We start from the raw sequence: 18,790 nt of genomic DNA, 5'->3' as shown, positions 1-18,790 counted from the left end.
ACCGATGCGCCGCACGTAGTGTTTTGCAGGAAGTTTCCACGCTCCTCAGTTTAATCTGTACGAAGGGGGGGTGGTTGGAGAGGAGCGCGGCTGAATAGCCATGAAAGGGGGCGGGCAGGAAGAAGAAGAAGAAGAAGGAGGAGGAGGAGAAGGAGGAGGAGGAGGAGAAGAAGAAGAAGAAGAAGAAGAAGGAGACCGTGTTTAATTTTTTAATTAGGGCAGCTTGAGCGTCTCCCGGCGGGGCCGCATCGCTGGGCGGCGAGGGAGAGGCGCCCCCCGGGGCCGGAGCCGTCGGGGCGCCAGCCTGGGCTTTCAACAGCTGGCGAGCGGCGCCGGGAGCCGCGGAGGGCTCCGCCAGCCGCCACCATGGGCAGCGCGGGCGCGGAGGAGCAGGGTGCGTACGGCGGGCGCGGCGGGGCTGACCTTGCGGCGCCGCCCGCCCCGGCGGCCCGGGCAGGCAGCTCCTCGGGGGCGGGGGGCAGACGGACTGTCCTTGAAACGTGCCGCCAAGGGGCGGCGGGGTGGGGAAGGCGTAAATCTGCCCTGCCGAGGAAGCGGGGCCGATGAAACTACCGGCTGTGATACAGCCGTATAGCAACAATTGCTCTGCAGATGCTCGGTACCCTAAGGGTAGCTCTAGGAGCCTGCGTGGTCCGGGAGGCAGGCATCGCTCCTCCACGTTCACAAGTTACGCATGACACTACTGACCGATTTATTTTCCTGCCTTTGTTAGCTTTGTTGCCAAATCTAGATCATACATATGAATTCAAAGTACAGCATACAGCACAAGCTCTCTTGTTCAATGGAGGCTCCAGGCTTGTGTATTTACTAAGGATAAAATCTCGTTTCTGCAATTCATTGCTTGTCTGAAGGCTGGAAATGCCAATGCCCTGCTGCTTCTTCTTTGCAGGGGAATGCAGCTTACATGAAAAAGTGCAGCCTGCACCCTGAGTTATCATGCTGCAAAAACACTGCATGTCTTTTGGGGGCTTTGCTACACTCACAAAACAGTTAACCATGCCCCTCATTTGCTGGGCATCCCTGCACTGGCCTTCCTGCCTCAACAACCCTCCCCCCCCCCCCCCAATGCTGTCTTGGAAACCTTACCCTGAAGAACGAGTCTTCCCCACCCTGCAATTTAGGGAATACAGGCATGCAGTGCGCAAACAAGCTGATGAGAGGTTGGCTGTGCAGTCACAGAGCTGTCTTTGCATTTCTGGACAAATGCAAAGGTGTTTTTAACACAGATCCTTTGGAGAATTTCAAATTCATGCTGATTTTTGTTTCTTTAGGTCTTCTCCATTGTTAATCCTTTCACCTTACCACCAATTCCTGCAACTGCACTTGAAACAGTTCAGTTTCCTTGACCAGCTAGCTAAGTGAAAATCCCAGAGGATGCCTGTTTATGTGCCTAAGCAGAAAAACACCTTTTAAAGTCAGGTTTGCTGTCACTCAGAAACACAAGCTGGGGACTGGGACTGTTTGAAGTAGCTCCAGAATGACCAGATCCACAAACTAGCAGCTGGGCCTACAGCACATCCAAGGGGAAAACAGATGGCAACTGATTGAGTTTATTTTGTTACATACTGTGGTTTATGACGTGAGTTTTCAGGCACCTGAGCTTAATCGTGCCAAGGGGATGAACGCCCCCTACTTCAGCAGATGTTAAAGGTGCTCATTTCCAGTACTGGTCCATTACAGAAAAAGCTGGGGAGATGGGGGCGGGGGGGTTGTGAGAGAAGGACTGAAACCCAAAATGTAGGGAAGATTCTTGACAAAGTCTTTATTTAACACTTACTGGCTACTTTCCCAGGAAGGTCTGGAGTTATTTAATTAAATATCAATATTTCTGTAAACATGAGGGGGAAAGCTAAGTCTGAAAAAAGACATCCAAGCCACCAAAGAGCTGGGATTGGGATCCTCAGTCCACACCAAACATTGGCAGTCAGGCTGGTGATGCTACTAGAATATGATTAAGAATTTCAACATCTTTCTTAAGGCTTCCTCACAATGCCCATCGTTCTCCCCTTCGTTCTCCAAGGGTGCAGCCAGCCCTCTCAGCACATACCTCCACGCTCCTTACCTCAGTGGTCTACGTGCCGAGTTGTTTCCTCATTCTTATTTCTCTTGGACTCCAAATGTTTCTTCTGGTCTCACAAGGCCTCCAATGTCTTTTATTTCACAGCAGGATGTTAAGGAACCTTTCTTTATGCCAGTGTTTGTATGTGAGCAATGAATCAAGAGATGACTAGAATCCTGACCTATAAACAAAGTCAACAGAGATCAGGCTGAGGCCAGCCCCTACAAAATGACTCTGCAGATTCTAGCCTGTCCCGATCATAACCTGCCCTAGAGGTTATCATAAAGGATTTTGGGATCTAGGCCATGATAGTATTCATGGTCTTCTGACTCATTATTTTATACATACTCTAGAGCAAGTGAAAGAAGATCTGACTAGCTGGGAGAGGACTTCCAACCTGTACACAGCACTGAAATGTGAAAACAATCAAAATGTACTGAAGCTTAATCCTTGTATCACACAATTTTTGTGATACATAATTAGAGCAAAATGTTCTGTGAACAAAAAGGCCTCAATTACAATTTCTGCAATTCAGGAGAAGGGAAAGAAGAGCACAAAACTGCATATTATAGATTCCCGGAACCAATTCCCACACATGGGGAATACTCACTATTTTCTCACGCAGCCAGCTGTGCCTAGTAGGCTCTTCCAGCCAAACTCCTGCTGACTGAGACCGAGATATCCATTTCTCACTGCTCCATGTTTCAGGGCCAGCCAGGATTTGCAGAAATCTGTTCCATTATTCCCACAATCAAACACATAATGACAAGCAAATCCCACCGTATTCAGTGTGTAACCTGCTAAATCAGTAAGACTGGGTTTAAGCTCTATCTTTGGAATATGACTTTAGAAGCAGAAGAAATGTCACCTAGAAGACGTACACATTTCCCTGGACTCAGCTAAGGTGCAGGATTCTCCAGGGCCATCCAGAGATTTGTGCACATCTTTCAGGATAGTAGTATTTTTTTTTTTGGCTCTAGCTTCCCAGGTAGTGTCTACATATCATTTCCCTATATAAGCCTTTTATTTTAATTTTTATATCCCAGTGTCTTAGGACTTCTGGAAGGATAACTTTCTTCTTGACTGGCTGTGGTTCAAATCAACAGATTTGTGATGCCACTGAACTTTCTGTGATTTTTTTCTACACAAAAAAGGTCAAACTTACAGAAAAACTGGAAGTATGCCTGTTGAAAATCTGTACAGTAGGTACCTTTATGACAGATTCTTGGAAAATAACTATTGATTATTGTTGACATTACTTTTAATTCCCACAGATGATATCTGGATCTTTTCTCCAACTGAACAGGAATTAAAACAGTATGATCCAAGTAGCAAAATACCATTCAAAACAAGTAAGAATCTCATACAGAGCTCTATATATTAGACTGTTGGGTTATTATGCTCTGCCAAATGTCTAAAGAATGTACCGTGCTACTTAATACATACTGCATTAAGGAGAAGTGCAAAAATAAAAGACACAAGGTTCGTGTCCTGCCCTTTTAATCTTTATTTTAAAATTTTCATTCTTTGGATAATGTTTAAAATCCTACAGATTTTTAATGTGAGAAAAGAGACACCAGACAAGATAAAAAATATATTTTCTTCTGTCTTCTCAGGAATATGAAATCTTGTTTTTACTTTTTTCTTGTTTCTGTTAATTCTAGGCTGACTCAGGATATGGCTACAGTGCAGTATCAGCTGTGACTGCAGTACAGAGTAGAGATACTGGAGCTCTCTTTAAACGGGCTAGTACAGGTGCCTGTAACGGTGTAGTCAGGGCAGCACAGAGATCTGAGTGGCCTAATTACTCTGCCGAGAAAAAAATGGATACTGGGAATACTCAGGGGGGAAAGATGGTTGAATTGTTAATATAAAGAGTTTTCCCCTAAGGCATGTTACTTTAGCAGGTGTTAACAAGAGCCAAAAATCCTGAACTCCAGTGTTAGAATAAAATGCCTTTGTCCTTTGCCTCTTCTGATGTCCCAGTCCTTCCAATTCTCCTGCAGTCTGTAGAGACATAAGAGAGACAGGATTTTAGTATCTGATGGGAAACCTAAAATAAAGCAAAAACAACCCCCTCCCCCACTAAAACCTATACATAAGGTCTCAGTATAAAGACAAAAATGAAAGTGTCTCTTGCCTGGAAATGCACAGAGCTCTAACGCTGCTAATGGCAGGATGGAGACACTCAGTGGAAAGGCTAGCGCTCAGTACTTGCATAAGACAGAGGTCCATGTTGGTCCCCTGCCCTCCAGGAGGGGCATGTTTAGATGGGATGCTTGCTGTGCATCTAAAAATGGCAGAATGAGAGCTCAGTAACTTACTAGTCTCTCAGGGCTCACCTGAGGTTTTGGTCACTGGCCATGCTCCCCAAACTGCTTCACCCACTCCATTGGGATTTTGCTAGCTTCTAGATGGGCGTCTCTCCCCTTTCCTTAACCCTCCTAGAACACAAGCTCCAACACAGCCTACTTCAACACAAGCGCTCCAGAAAGGAAGAAGGATTCCCTGCTGGCCACCTTGGCTAGCATCGTTACAGAAGAGCAACCAGAACTTGGTTCTCTGGCATTCTGGGCACAGGCCCAGTTCTCACACTCCCCACCAGAGGGACCGCTGTCTGGAGTGTGTGAAGATGCAAGACTTGCACTCATGGAACTTTTTGAATAAGAAATCTGTTTCAAGGTTCCTGAATACTGGGTTTATATCTATATTTTTATATTTACTTATATATGTATATATTTAATGAGGAAGAGCAAGGAGAAGAAACAAATAAGAGAAAGATTTAGGGTAAGAGAATTTACTCGGGTTATCTCTTCTCCCACTAACCTTTCCTCATACATGAGAGTATACAGGGTTTATAATTTTTTAGCATAAAGACATACACAGCATGTGCCCTTGGCAGCTGATACATGGCTGGAACATCACCCCAGTGCCTCAGCCTGCCAATCTGAATGTATCTTTCAACAGTATGTGTTCCTATGCAGTGTCTGATTTTATGCACTACCGTGTGGTACTCACTTCATGGGCAAGTATACAGGAAAGCGAAGGGGCAATTGTACTAATTTGTTCATTTCTAGTTCTTGCAAGCTCAAACCATCTGATCACGTGCCACAGCACTTTTCTGAAGACAGAGCCCAAGACTTTACTAAAATGACACATCTAATTTCTTTACTTAACAAGTTGGATCTGTTTGTTTAGATTTCTAAGCTAACGAGCAAAATCTACATTACTTGGCTTAAACTCCCTTTGAGCTCAATGTGAATTTAACTAGTTTAAGGACTGAGGTGTAAAGCCATTCAAGAAAACATTATTGTTTCTGCAGGTGAAGACCTTTGTGAGTTCTGCCTAATCAGAATCTGCAGGCTTGTGTCAGCTCTGACAAAATGCTGTTTGCAACAGCCATGCATGGCACTTGCTCTATTTTGAGGAGGGAGAAAGCTAGAAAATTATGAGTTTGTCATCTCATTATAAGGGCCAGTAAGTGAATGGCGCATAGAGGGCTGAAAGGTGTAATTTTATCAGATTAATTTAAATGTGCAAAAAACAAGCCAAACCAGCCAAACAAAAAAAACCAGGATGCTACTCAAATCCAAGCTATTTTTCATTTCCAAATGTTCATGCGCTACAACTCAAACTTACACACCCTGCTTAGACCTAACCAAACTGATTCCACTTTTCTATACAGGCAAAGAAGCAATAGAGGTGAAAATCCCACAGAGTCACCAGGATGTGATGCCCAACGATGAGCAGTAATTACTGCAGCAACACTTCAGCCAGCATGAGTGTCAATGAAATGTCTGCCTTCCCTCTGACTTTAGAGCAAAAAACTGGCTTTGCCTTTGTGGGGATTTTATGTGTTTTCTTGGGACTTCTAATAATCAGATGCTTCAAAATCTTGCTAGACCCTTACAGTAGCATGCCTTCTTCTACGTGGGAAGATGAAGTTGAGGGGTTGGATAAAGGGACATTTGAATATGCTCTTGCATGAAAACTCACCAGAATATCCTGCCTTAAATTTGATGTTGATTTCATTTTGGAAACCAACTGTTGCTACATTTGTTATACATACCTACATTTTGCAGATATGCTGGTGGCATTCATTTTGTTAAATAAATATTTGTTGCAAACTCAAAAGGCACTTCAGGTTGCTTTTCTTTGAGGAATAGAGGAATGGCTGATAAGAAACAGATAATGGCAAAGAAATACTTCAATTAGCAATTCACTAGCAAGTTAACATGGTAGAAAGAATCTGATCATATTTGTCTCTTCATAGGAGGAGCCCTTTTCTACCTTGTCTCATGATGGGCAGGACAGAAAAGGGAAAGGTGAAGGACAAAAGGCAGGGACAGTAGATGCATAAATAGTCACTCCTTCCTTCTTACCTGACACTATTTTTTGAAGCTCAGAAGCTGTGCTTGGATATTGAGAATACAAGACTGGAGGACAACAAATGGTCATGGCTCAGGGGAAGTGCCTGCAAGGAGCAGTCTACTTGTGTGCATCCATGTTGCTGAGATAGGAGGGACAAAGGTAGGTTCACGCACTATCAAAATTTAAGAACTAAAGAGAAAGCTAACAAATCACATCAACTCACCAATCACTCCCCACCTTCCAAGAACAGCAGCTGCTGGCTGTACTTGCAAGGACAGTGTATGTTGCTTCTCCTATGTGAAACGTTTCTGCGGTCCTCTGCAAACAATGAATAGCGCTATTCCTTACTGCTGGTCTGAGAATTTTTTTTTTTTATGCAGAACAGGTCTCCCTTCTCCTGCTCTACAGTGACAGAAGGTCAGGCAGAAATAGTGGAAGGGAAATAAACTTCATTACAGATATTTTGAATTCTATAAACATTCAGCAATACAGACCGTATTACCTGCTCAAAACTGCAGTCTGAACAAAGAACACCACAGTACCACAAAGTGACCAGTCTTCTGGTCTAACTGAACTGAGCAAGGCATGCCACCTTCCCACTCCTCACAGTTCCAGGGGATAATTCAGTTTAAACTGGAACTTAAACTACTGCAGTTTTAGCTGCAACACATTCTGGCTGGTTAACAGCTCCCAACAGAAATTACACCAGCTTGGCATGGACAATCAAAGCAGAGACAGTCATGCTACATACCCATTTGAGCCCAGCCCCTTAAAGGACTGGGGTCCAGAGCTGGCTGAAGATCTCTGCGCCCTCCAGCTCCTCTCCACAGCTGTTCATTCTCCCTGCGCTCCTGCATCCTTGCATGGTCCAGATTGTCACGCTGAGAACCTGGTCATAAGAGATCCTATCAGGACAGAAGAACTAATAGTGAAAGCAGAGACTAAAAAGTAGTTGTTCAAGGTCACCTTCATGTACACAGCTGTTTAGCAAGTGTGACAGTACTTGACAGAAATTCAATTTAGTTTCTGAGAAAGCTGGCACCAGAATTTTAAGCACTGTCACTTTTGCTAAACAACCCTGCAACTAGGTGCAAAGACAAGGAGATCAGTTACTGCAGTTGGTTGCATTTGCACGTATTCTGAAAAATATATATTGTCCCTTTTACCCTGTCTGGCTAGACAGGGGCAGCCAATGGAACGCTGGACCTCAAATGCCATTTGGAACATGAAATACTGGATCGTACAAGGAAGCACATGAATCTTCTGCCTGAAGTCTGTGGGAGAGGAACAGCCAACAACAATCACACTGCTCCATCTAAAGTTTATAACATAAACAATTGTGTGAATATAAGAGCTTTTCAATTGCTTCAGATTCTGTGTAAGAAAAATTGCCAGACCCTAGGAGATTTAGTCTATTGCATTTATCCTAGTTAAATTTAACCATAAAATCAAAGGCAGATTTTCATACGCTGATTCACCTGATCCAATCCACTACTGCTGGATAGGACCATCCGCTGCCAAAGTCTGACTTTTTTTTTTTTTTTTAATGAACACCTAATTGTGTACACACTACAAACATCTCTTGGCATGTAAGTCATCTCCCCAGTTACTCTTCCAGGTTCTGCAGCCTGTGCTAAGCTCTGTGCTGCCAGGGTAGAGCGCTGAAGGTACTTAAGTTATCTCGGTTAAATACAGTTCGGGTATCTCTAAACTACACTGCAAACAAGGTAGACATAGCCAAAGAAATCAAAACGCTGTTATATTTCTTTCATTCTTGACCCAAGCTATTGTTGGAAGCAATTATCAAATTTCCTTTTTGATTACAAAGCTTCATAATTTCCTGCCTGCCCCTCTCTGCACCCCCGAAAGACAAAGGAGGCCCAGAAGGACTGCACGAAACACAAATTTTCAAACATTTTCCATAAATATGCATAGTAAAACTTTGAACAGGGTTAGGAGCAAATGGTTCAAAAACACATGCGGGAGAAGGGGACCTACCCTGGTTCTTAAAGAGAACCCAGCCACCCAACAGTGGGTCTTAGAGAGTACACGAGGGATTCCACTGATCCTCACTGGAATCGCTTCTGCGCAGAGTGGAAACTGGAACAGAAATAAACTCTTGTTATGTCCATTATTAAATATGAAGAACTGAAAATAGAGAGATGATGATCCGTGCACAGAATCAGGATAGCTGAGAGGGAAATGGAGGTAATGAAAGCGTTTTTGCGCCCCCTTGGAAATTTTGCAATACCATAAACCCTGTAACTGTGATGGACAGGAACTTAATTTTTTCACTGATTTTCATGGAATGCAATGTAATATTCATCTTGAGCACGTAGAACAGAACTCAGGAAACTGTATTCAAGTATGACTTTCTAAAAGCAAATTTCTAATACTAGATTTGCAGATGCTTCAATTCAAGTGAGGGAGAACCCAGCCACTCCTTACCTTTCTTCTACCACCCCACCCTTCTGAAACTCCTTTCCTGTAAATGTTTTTTAAATAAAATGAAAGCAAAAAAATAGATTTCTCTGATCTTAGAAGAAATAAAGGACATACTGATACCTTGGTGCATGTGAACAGATCTGCAATTGTTGGCTAGATCTGTTATACCAGCTCAGGGGTGCCTACACATATATTTTATGAATAGGAAGAAAGAAACTAAATAAACCCATGAAAGAACAGCTTTACTTCTTCCAAGAATTAATAGGTACATTTCCTGGTTAATAATTAACAAGCTAGAATGTTTCTCTAAATCACCATCTAGAAATGTTTTAAAATGTGTTTCAAAGAGAGGGATTGGATGGTTTATTTGGTATATTAAAGAGGAGAAAGGTCTGGCCAGTAAGACAGAGTCTGTAATGCCTCAAAGAGAGGGACGCACTACATACATGAATAAAAGTAAGAAAGAGGCAGATTATCCTTCCTTAGAAACGCAGGACTGAGTGGTAAGTTGAACTATCCTGAATAAGGTAAACTTGCTAATTTATGCATAATGCTAGCATAAGAAATGCAAAATTAATGGCAAATAACAGTTGAGACCCCCCCTGGAAATACACCGTGACAAAAAAAATAATATTTGAAGAACAGCAGCAAGGTAAGAGACTTTTTTTTTCTTAGCAAAGTAGTAATACTATGGAAATAAAGGAAGACAGTGAAATTACAGAATCATTTTACCTGGTGGCAAAAGTCTCATTGTCATCAAAGATTCAGAATTTCTTTCAGTCATGGAGAGATGAAAACAAACCTAGTTTCACTGACTTCAATGACAAAAGATTTGGTTTTGCTCCTTTCATGCCTGGAGTGGTTTTGCGCCTTCATGCCCGGAGATGAAACACTTCCTGACAATCTTAAAAGGCTGAGGGAAGCAGAATGCTATATATGATCAGAAATGTGTAATAATAACAATAATATGAATCATCCAAAACAGTACGAAGTAAAAGAAATTAAAAAAAAAAGTAACACGTTGCTGTGAAGATACAAAACTTTAAGCAGGAAAACCAACATCATGCGTTATGAATACGACGGGGTTATAACTATAAAGTAGCATCGTTACAGAGAGGTTACAGTAGAATATCATCTACTGTAGATGGACTAAGTCAGTAAATAAGCTTTAGCTGTATCTCATACTGAAGTTGGAGGACATTTGATTATCAGCTCTCCAAATTATAATTTTGAAATGTGTTTTTAGACAGTATTTACATTGCCCAGGTATAAATATAGATACAGTACGTATCTTTCAGTGCCAAAGAGCCAAATGCATTTCACAGAATCAGAAAAATTAAAATTTAAAGAAATCTCTGGTGGTCATCTAGTCTAACCTCCTGCTGAAAGCACAAAATTCTGAAAAATTTATTCTAGTGGGCTTATTTACCCAAATTTTCAGTTCATATATTCCTTTATATAGATATATTTGGTTTCCAAAACTTTCTATTATATACACTTATAAACTTTCAGTGTCTAGGCATGCTCCGTTTTAGCCAGTTAGAACAGGCCTGAGCTTCCACTGAAATACACAGATCTACAGAATCACACTCCTTCTTTAACTTCCTAAAATAATTTTTCAAGACATATAGAATGGCACTGCTTATATCACTTCAATGGATCACAAATAATATGTAGTGCACTCCATTTCAGAGCTCTCTGGGCCATCCTGCAAGTTGCTACAAAGTACTTAACCCATTAAGGCCTTAAATGTAAATACTCCTCTTGCTCTTGGGGATTTTTGTTTGTCCAGTTTTTGAGAGGTCTGCGTGGGAAAGCAGAGGTAGGAAGCAGATCGCATAGCTATCGTGTTCACCTCTGTATGGGCTGCCATTCAGAGAAATCTAGACAGGCTAGAGGACTGGGTCAACACGAACCTTATGACATTCAACAAGAACAAATGCAAATCCTGCACCTAGGACAAACCAGTCTTCTGCAGCCACGCAGGCTGGGGCTTCACTGCCTGGGAGCAGCTCTGCTGGAAAGGTCCTGGTAAGCAGCAGGCTAAAGAGGAGTCAGCAGCATACCCTAGGAGTGAAGGTGAGCAGTGTCCTGGACTGTATTAACAGCACAGCCAGCACAGCAAGCAAAGTGGTTATTCCCCTTTACTCAGCACTCATTAAGCTGCATCAATTTGTAATTTTATCCCCCGCCCATATGAGAAAGATGCTAACAAACTTGAGCAAGTTTTTGGAGGGCAACCAGGATGGTCAGGACTGGAACACTTGCCCCATGAGGCTGAGGGAACTGGGCTTGTTTCGCTGAGAAAAAATAAAAAGGCTTTGGGGGACCTAAGCAACCCTCCATTACCCACAGGGAGGTTACAGACAAGGTAGAGCCAGAATCTTTATTCTGGTGCACAGCAGAAGAGTGAGAGATAATGGTCACAGAGAGAAACAGGGGAGGTTCCAACTAGATATAAGGGGGAAAAATCAGTATGAGGACAATTAAGTATCAGAACAGGCTGCCCAGGCAGGTTGTGGAATCTGCCCTAACCGGTCAAAGCCCTAAGCGACCTGGTTTGCATTCAATGTTGACGCCACTTTGCGCAGAAGGTTGGACTAGATAAGGTCCCAAGGCCCCTTTCAACCTGAGTGATGACCATGACTTCCTTCTATTTCTTTCAAATTGTCTTGAAGGATATTTTGAGGGCACAAGTGTAGAATTGAGTGTCAAATTCTATGAACCTTCTGTCCTAAGACTGTTGTTAATATGTCTCAGTAATTTACCATAGTCATTTGGACACATTCATTTATTTCATCTATTACAGTTCAGCCAACACAATGCTGTCTTTGGATATGTTTCAGTTGCCTATTTGTTCCTTCTTATGACATTAATTGTATTTACATCGAAAATGAAAAATTTGCTATGCTTTAATTGCCTGCTCATGAATTGTCTACCATCCTGCAACTATTGAAAACTTTAACGTCTGTAGTTAACTTCCAAAACCACATTTGATTCAAACTTCTCTTACCAATTTGCTGCTAGGCTATGGGAGAAATAGACATAGTATCATAATACTTCCATGCAACATAAACAGTAAATGGTCTTTGTGGAGTCTGTGTTGCATCCCTTGTATTGTATCGTCTACACTTTCACTGGCTTCAATTAAACATTGCATAATTAGGAGAAATGTGACATTTGATATATAGTCTTAGGAGCTTGGAATCTAATCCAAAGCCCATTTTTAATGGATGGAAAAATCCCCACAGAGTCAGTCTTTGATTCATCAGTCGTTTATTCAACAAATCATAAGATGACTATCTCGTGGTGATTTGGCAGCGGGGTTTACCGTGGAAAATGTACATAACTGTACGAGCTAATAGAAATGTTTTATTTATATTTTTGATAGCAGAACCACAGAGGACAACTGTAGGAAGACTGCTTAGGGGTTTCAAGAAAAAATTCTGAGAACTTTGAGACTCTGAGAGCAAAGATTTCAGACGCAACAGCATTAGACCCCTTTGCTATAGCTAGAGTAGCACTAGATGCAGCCACAGAAGAGTAAAAGGATCGGTAACCTAAGCCCATAACATCCCTGAAGATGTCAATGAATAATTCTCCAAATGTATTCTTGGATCCAAATGCAAATCGGTTTCAAGTGAACATAATTAATGAAAGCCATGACAACAATGAAACATCCCAAGAGGATGTGGGCTCTGACCCACCACATTACGAAGAAACATCTTTTACTGATGAAGCCCATAACAGACTGAAAATCAGCTACAGACCAGGAAAGAGAGAATTATATGACAATTTCCTTCAAAACGGGGAGAAAACAGAAGCTAATTTACATCCCTATGACACTCACAGTAACATGTATTATCTACAAACTTTTGGCCATAACACCGTGGACCCAGTTCCTAAAATTGATTATTATAGAAACACTGGCAGCGTCAGTGGGAATAAGCTCAACAGACCAAGCTTATTAGAAATTCATGAACAACTGGTAAAGGTAAGTGAAAAGGAAAGATACAAATTTTCTTTATTACATTTCCAGGCTGTTAATTCTGTTTATTAATATGAGGAAGTCCTTAAATTCATAGACCTTGCCAAAGAGAAAAAGTACAGCTTATCACTTACCATATTTCCTTTGCTAGCTGCAGTATATTCTCTGCCCTGTACCCTGCTTAAACAAAGATTACTGTTAAAGGCTGACAAAAATGTACTTGATTAGCAGAGAAACATGGCTTAATCCCGTCTAAACATATAAAACTGCTAAATTTCTTCTGTTTCACTTACAGTTAGGATGGCAGATGATGAATATCAATTCACAATTTAACCAAATTATGCAATTCATATTTATTCTAAATTTGAATCTAGCAGCAATTCTTAACCAAGTTTCAGAGATTCTTCTGCTGTATTCATTAAAATATATATCCACAGCTATTATAAAAAAAAGTGTTGTAATGTGTGATAGATGCAATTTCAACTAGTCAGAAATCCAAAGCACTACCTATTTATTGCAGTAACAAAAGCATTCAAATAGCAGGAATGAATCCAGAACAAGGGGGTTTAGGTTGAAAATACTTGCTCTGAAGAAAAACAGCAGACAATTCAGGTACTGATTCAGTGGATGGATTTAGTCCTTCATGCTCATCCTCTCCAATGATTTTGGAGAGAATCTAAAGAGCCAGTTGAATGGCTACATATAAAGCATTTATGGAGGAATAATTTGGCTAAATTCCTTTTAATCTATCAGCCAGAAAAGCTGTTTAAACTTCACTCATATTATAGATGATGGGACTATATCCATGCAAAACAAATTTACAGAGAAGCACAGAGTAGGATACAATTGTCTAAACTGCCTTTGAAAGATTTCCTAGGGCTCAGTTCTTCACATCCCCTTTTCTAGGGGAATATGGATCTACTTTTGGTTAACACAATGTAGTGGTTTACTATTGAGGACTTCCTCTCAGCAGACTCCTCCTGTTTGGTCCATGTTTAATGCAGGGGCACTTCAGTAAACGAATAATGAAACACCAAAACTAAAATATGCCCTTTGTCCTGACAATCCTCACTTTTGTCACTCTCTATAGCTACTTTGGAAAAAATAAAATACGTTGTTTGGGTACAATTGTTTGGGGTTTGCACATTCAAACAAAAGATGGGAAAGAATCTGAGAAGTTGATAACATTAAGTCTCAAATAGCAGACTTTCACTAAGTTTTATGTTACTGCCTCAGCAAAATTCATCTATCTATGGATCTCTTAAGGCTTGATTTCCCTGTATGGAGGAATTACTTCCCTCCATGTGAAATAAGTGGGGAAAACTGCAATGAGAGCTTTTGGAGGACAAGAACAACTACATTAAGCTCTCTGAAACAGTTAAACTATTTAAAAACCTACTAGCAAACATTACTAGAATAATTTAATACTCAACTGACTTTGGTAAAAATAGTAATAGTAATAGCCACAGTAATAGGTCCTCTATAAAAAGCAGGGAAGAGACACAGGATACATCCACTTTTAGAGATAAACTAAAATCAAAACTTTTTTGAGGTTTTTAATTGTGCATGTCAGGGCAGGGCTGGAAAGAGAGGGATCACCTCTATATTCAAACTCAAACTAAGAGTGTCCAGATGCAGCAAAACAACCCTATTCTTTTTCAGCGTCAGGCAATAGTGAAATGAGAAGTCTCCAGAAAAACCATGCTCTCATTGCCATTTCACTCAGTTTTACATAGTTTTGAGGTCTGAATAATTTGGACAAGCATCTGATTTTTGGAGGCTGGTCCAGACCTTGTTCAAACACCACTTCTCTGGAGATTCACTTGTCCTAAAAAGGTTTAATACAAGCTAATGAAAACAAGCAAAAAATTAGCCATTAGGAAAATTAGGACCTGATTCCTTGGGACCTGATTAGGACAGCTTCCTAGCTTTGGCCTTACTTATTTCAGTTATGGTCTCTGCAGACCTGGGAAAAATGGCTTACAGAGAAAGGAGAACCCTGGGTGATCATTTAATTTTTCCAAAATGTGTGTAAAATGGATGTGAGGAAGGGGAGAATATGAATTTGGTAACCCTCCTCATTTGCAGATGTGTAAACTGCTACTCAAGGGACTAAACACACTTCCATACCCAAAATAAACTTCCTATTACAGAAATAACTTACACTAGTTGTGGCCAGTGGAGGAAAAAACACCAATGTGCTTTGGCTTTGAACATACACTGAACGTACATGTACTGAACACAAGCATGTTAACGGATTCTCAGTTTTAACAATAATCACCAAATTTAGTTTTTTGCTGTTGTACATCTCATTTGGGCAAGCAGGTTTGTTTTGTTTACTTTAACAAAATCAGATGAATTGTTTAGGGTTTGTTAGGACTTTCACCTAGAGAAATTTAAAAAGAAGGCAGCTTTCATCCCAGAATAAATTGAAGAGAAAATTGTTTCTGTCCTTTGCCATCAGGTTTCACAGGCTGAGAGTGTTAGGGAAGAGAAAAGACCATCATCTAGCTCAGTTGTTCCCAGACTTTTTCCAGTAGCAACAGAAGGATAATTTTATGCCTCTCAAAATATGAGGGTGAACGTCAGAGGTAATGGGATTTTTGTCACACTGGCAGCTTGCTGTGTCCTTGTGTGGGATTATGGCCCTGGTCTGGGAGCCACTGACCAAGGCGCTGGACTATACAACCAGCCATTAGCACAGCTGGACTCCATTCTTGGCTGTCCCATAGGCTCACTCTGTGAGCTTGGACAAATCACTTAGGTCTATAGAGCACAACACAAACCTTTACTGGGTTTCTAGGCTAACGCTGAGCAGGATAGCTCCTGAGTTAGAAGGAATACAGCAGCCATCGGGCTAAAAAGAACAGGTATAGCATCTTACTGATTCAGCTCCTGGCAACAGTGCAGGAGCTGCTAGGTACTATCTAGACATACCAGATACTTGCATATCTCCAAGTGCTCTCTGGTGTTTCATGCGGTCCTGCCTTAAATTTCCAGGCTTACATTTCCTCATCTGTAAACTGCAGGTATCAATACTTAGCTAGACCTGAGATGGATTCTGTAAGATCTAATTTATTGACATTTGCTAAGTGTTTCAAGAGCTTCCCCTGAAACGTGCCACAGAAAGATGCAATCAAAAGCAATTTGGGTATTCTGAAGAATAAATAAATGAGTGATCCCCAAATGCTAGATTAGTACAGCAGAGCATTAAGATAATAGGAAAAGATAGAGCTCTGACCAGCTTCTATGGGAGGTGAAAGGATTCTGCAGTACATGCAGCTGAATGGGGTGCCCGTCTACCAGCCCCAGTGTGCAGCAGGCTCTCTAGCCACCACTAAGAAGGTGTTGAAATGCTATATTGAGATTAGACTAATAACCCAAGATTCACTTGTGCAAAAGATGCTTTATGACTTACCACATTTTACCCCAAGCAATCCTCCACCCCTTTTTTTGGAAGCCCAAATTGTTGAAGACACCTGGTCTGTCAGAGCCCATTGCCAGACTCTGATAAGAAGTGACATAGGTTTGACTCAAGATTTCTAAGCACCATGTAAGTGTTCCCATTGTGCTTTGATGCTGGGCTTAGCATCAGAATATTTAATACTTTTTTTAATATGTAATTTTTCAAATGTCAGAATGTAAAGCAGCCTGAAAGGAACTTCAAAAATCCAGTTCCTACACTACTGGAGTCAAATGTGTGCCACCTTTTAGCAAGATGTGCCATTTTTTGCACACACTAAGCCACAAAATGCCAATTAAATACCTAAAAAATAGTCTAAGTGCTATTTCACAGCTGATGGCTGGTGATAATGACTTAGGCTTAATATTTACCCTACATTAGAAATCATCTAACCTTTCTTTGTCTTGGCTATTCTCCACACTTGTTACAGAGACTTGATGAGCTCATCATCTTTAGTCCCAGGCAAGATGAAGACTAAACTGTTCTGAAACAAGGAAAGGAAAGGGTTTTTTTGTTTTTGTTTTTCGTTAAAAGCAGCTAACTTCTGATTTTGGTAGCTTTTCAAAATGTCCTGTCACTTTTATTCCACATTCTTAATGCTTAAGTAGCACAGGTAAAGCTGCTTGGTAAATAACCAATCATTTGCTAAAGCACACCAATTTAAAATGCATTTATGGAAGGTTTAAGGCCATAATTTATGATAATGGCATGGGAGAGTGCAAATTAATTCAAAGTACATAGGAAACTACTTGTTTCAAGTACAAAGTCTGAGCATTTTTATTTTTTTGTCTTTGAAACGCTAGCCACTGTATTTGCAGATAAGCAAAAAAGTCATATTATTCTGGTAGTTAATCCTCCTTAATTCACTTTAATCGTTTACTGTATTTTGAGCAAACACAGCATTGTTATTTTAGAATTATAAAAAGTATCCAAGTAACTCAGGAGCTCAAAGTCACAGACCTTCAATAGATCTTATCCTCACATTTCACTTTGGGCCAAAAACTCAAAAAGGGAATGGGCACGAAGTGTGACTTCAGGGGAATTTAGACACCTATGTCAAAAATCGTTATCCAGTCACCTGTTCTCCATTTGTTAGCAGAATCCAAGATTTATTGTGTCAGAGGCATTCCACAACTTTGCACTGTAGTGACTAGAGCCCCTGTCCATGAGGAGGGAGTCTAAACATTAGCATAAACACCATATACAAATGGCTTTTATGTCTGTAATGCACTTTATGGAGTCAACAGACAAAATACAGAAACAGCCTTGAGGCTTAAGCAAGATCTGGGGCCTCATGTTTCCCATCCTTGCCTTGTATAGTTACTTATCTGGAAACATCTTCAGCCCCTCCAAGCCCTAAAAGCATCTTGGTTCCCCTCTGTAAGTGACAAACATACATTCCTGACCCTTTCTGCCAGATTACGGTAGGGTACACAGTCCCACATGGAGTTCTTTGCAACTGGGCCCAGACACGACTTGGCAATAGTTAACCTAACTATAACTCCTCCCCAAACCAGTCAGAACTTTGTTTAACAAAATCTAGAAGAAACAGAGCAGCAAGGACAATGAGTATAACCCTCGGTACCATAACTAATTCCTATTCAAGCTGCAAGAAACACATCATGGAGCTAAACTACCTCAAAGAGTCTGGGGCAGAAGCACAGAAGAGATAAAATACAGATTTATGTCCATAACTACATGTGAATTTTCCAAAATTCTGGGATATTAATTCTGGCCCTTCTCTAGGTGCGGTATGAATAACCTGCGCAGCGGAACAGGTCCCTTAAGATAGAATACAGGCACTTCTTATCTTTGTCTTTGGCATAATGTTATATCACTAATATGCCAATATTTAATCCTGTTATGATTATTTTAGAGCTGGCTAAACCACAGAAAGGATTATCCATTTACCACATGCATTATTTACCACATTTTACCAGTATTTCTCTGAGTGTTTTCAAGAGTGTTACCCATTTGCTGCTACAATTATATTTATACTTTATTCCATATAAAATAGCAGAGTTCTTCACATAACTTATTCACATGCAGCATTCAGCTAGGTTTGTTTTCACTAGTCAGAAATTATCCCTGCTTTTATACTTATTTACTATTACTCATATATTGTTGCAGCAGCATGTAGAGGCCACACAAGAGATCCTCAATATATTAGGTGCTCTTCTAACGTATCAGCACAACATGTATGTTGTACAAGGTTTACACTAAAAACAACTTAGCATCAGATAATGACGTATTTCCACAACCTAAGTGATTCTTTCATGTTTTCTTGCAGTTAGCAAGCCCACCTGCTGATACCTGCTGTGAGCAGAATATTGCATTCTAGTCCAGAGACAGTAAAACCCAGTCTTCTTTGGAGTTCCTTTTTTCCATGTCTCTCTTATGCAGCCAGGTGTCATCTGCTTGGCACAAAAATGTTTTTGTTTTC

General features: G+C 40.8%; 1 protein-coding gene and 2 long non-coding RNA genes across 3 annotated transcripts in view; 1 reads left to right on the top strand and 2 right to left on the bottom strand.

Moving 5' to 3' along the window:
• The first annotated feature begins 419 nt into the window (after window positions 1-419).
• Window positions 420-18,790, top strand: part of SLC12A1 (solute carrier family 12 member 1) — a 63,815-nt gene continuing 45,444 nt past the window's right edge. Inside the window, exons 1-2 of the mRNA XM_009681361.2 lie at window positions 420-6,610; window positions 12,288-12,890. Of these exons, the coding sequence (XP_009679656.2) occupies window positions 12,480-12,890 (411 nt within the window). The 5' untranslated portion in view covers window positions 420-6,610; window positions 12,288-12,479. The remainder of the gene's footprint in view (window positions 6,611-12,287; window positions 12,891-18,790) is intronic.
• LOC138068866 (uncharacterized) lies at window positions 6,609-10,118 on the bottom strand. Its single transcript, XR_011143706.1, has 3 exons — window positions 9,629-10,118; window positions 8,450-8,551; window positions 6,609-7,340 (listed from the first exon to the last, which is right to left on the bottom strand). It is a non-coding gene; the product is annotated as an uncharacterized lncRNA (long non-coding RNA).
• On the bottom strand, window positions 10,579-18,771 carry LOC138068867 (uncharacterized). Its single transcript, XR_011143707.1, has 3 exons — window positions 18,651-18,771; window positions 13,019-13,061; window positions 10,579-10,963 (listed from the first exon to the last, which is right to left on the bottom strand). It is a non-coding gene; the product is annotated as an uncharacterized lncRNA (long non-coding RNA).

The sequence above is a fragment of the Struthio camelus genome, chromosome 12 (genome assembly GCF_040807025.1).
Source record: "Struthio camelus isolate bStrCam1 chromosome 12, bStrCam1.hap1, whole genome shotgun sequence".
In the NCBI taxonomy this organism is placed as follows: Eukaryota; Metazoa; Chordata; class Aves; order Struthioniformes; family Struthionidae; genus Struthio; species Struthio camelus.
This window is presented reverse-complemented; position numbering and strand designations above follow the sequence as displayed.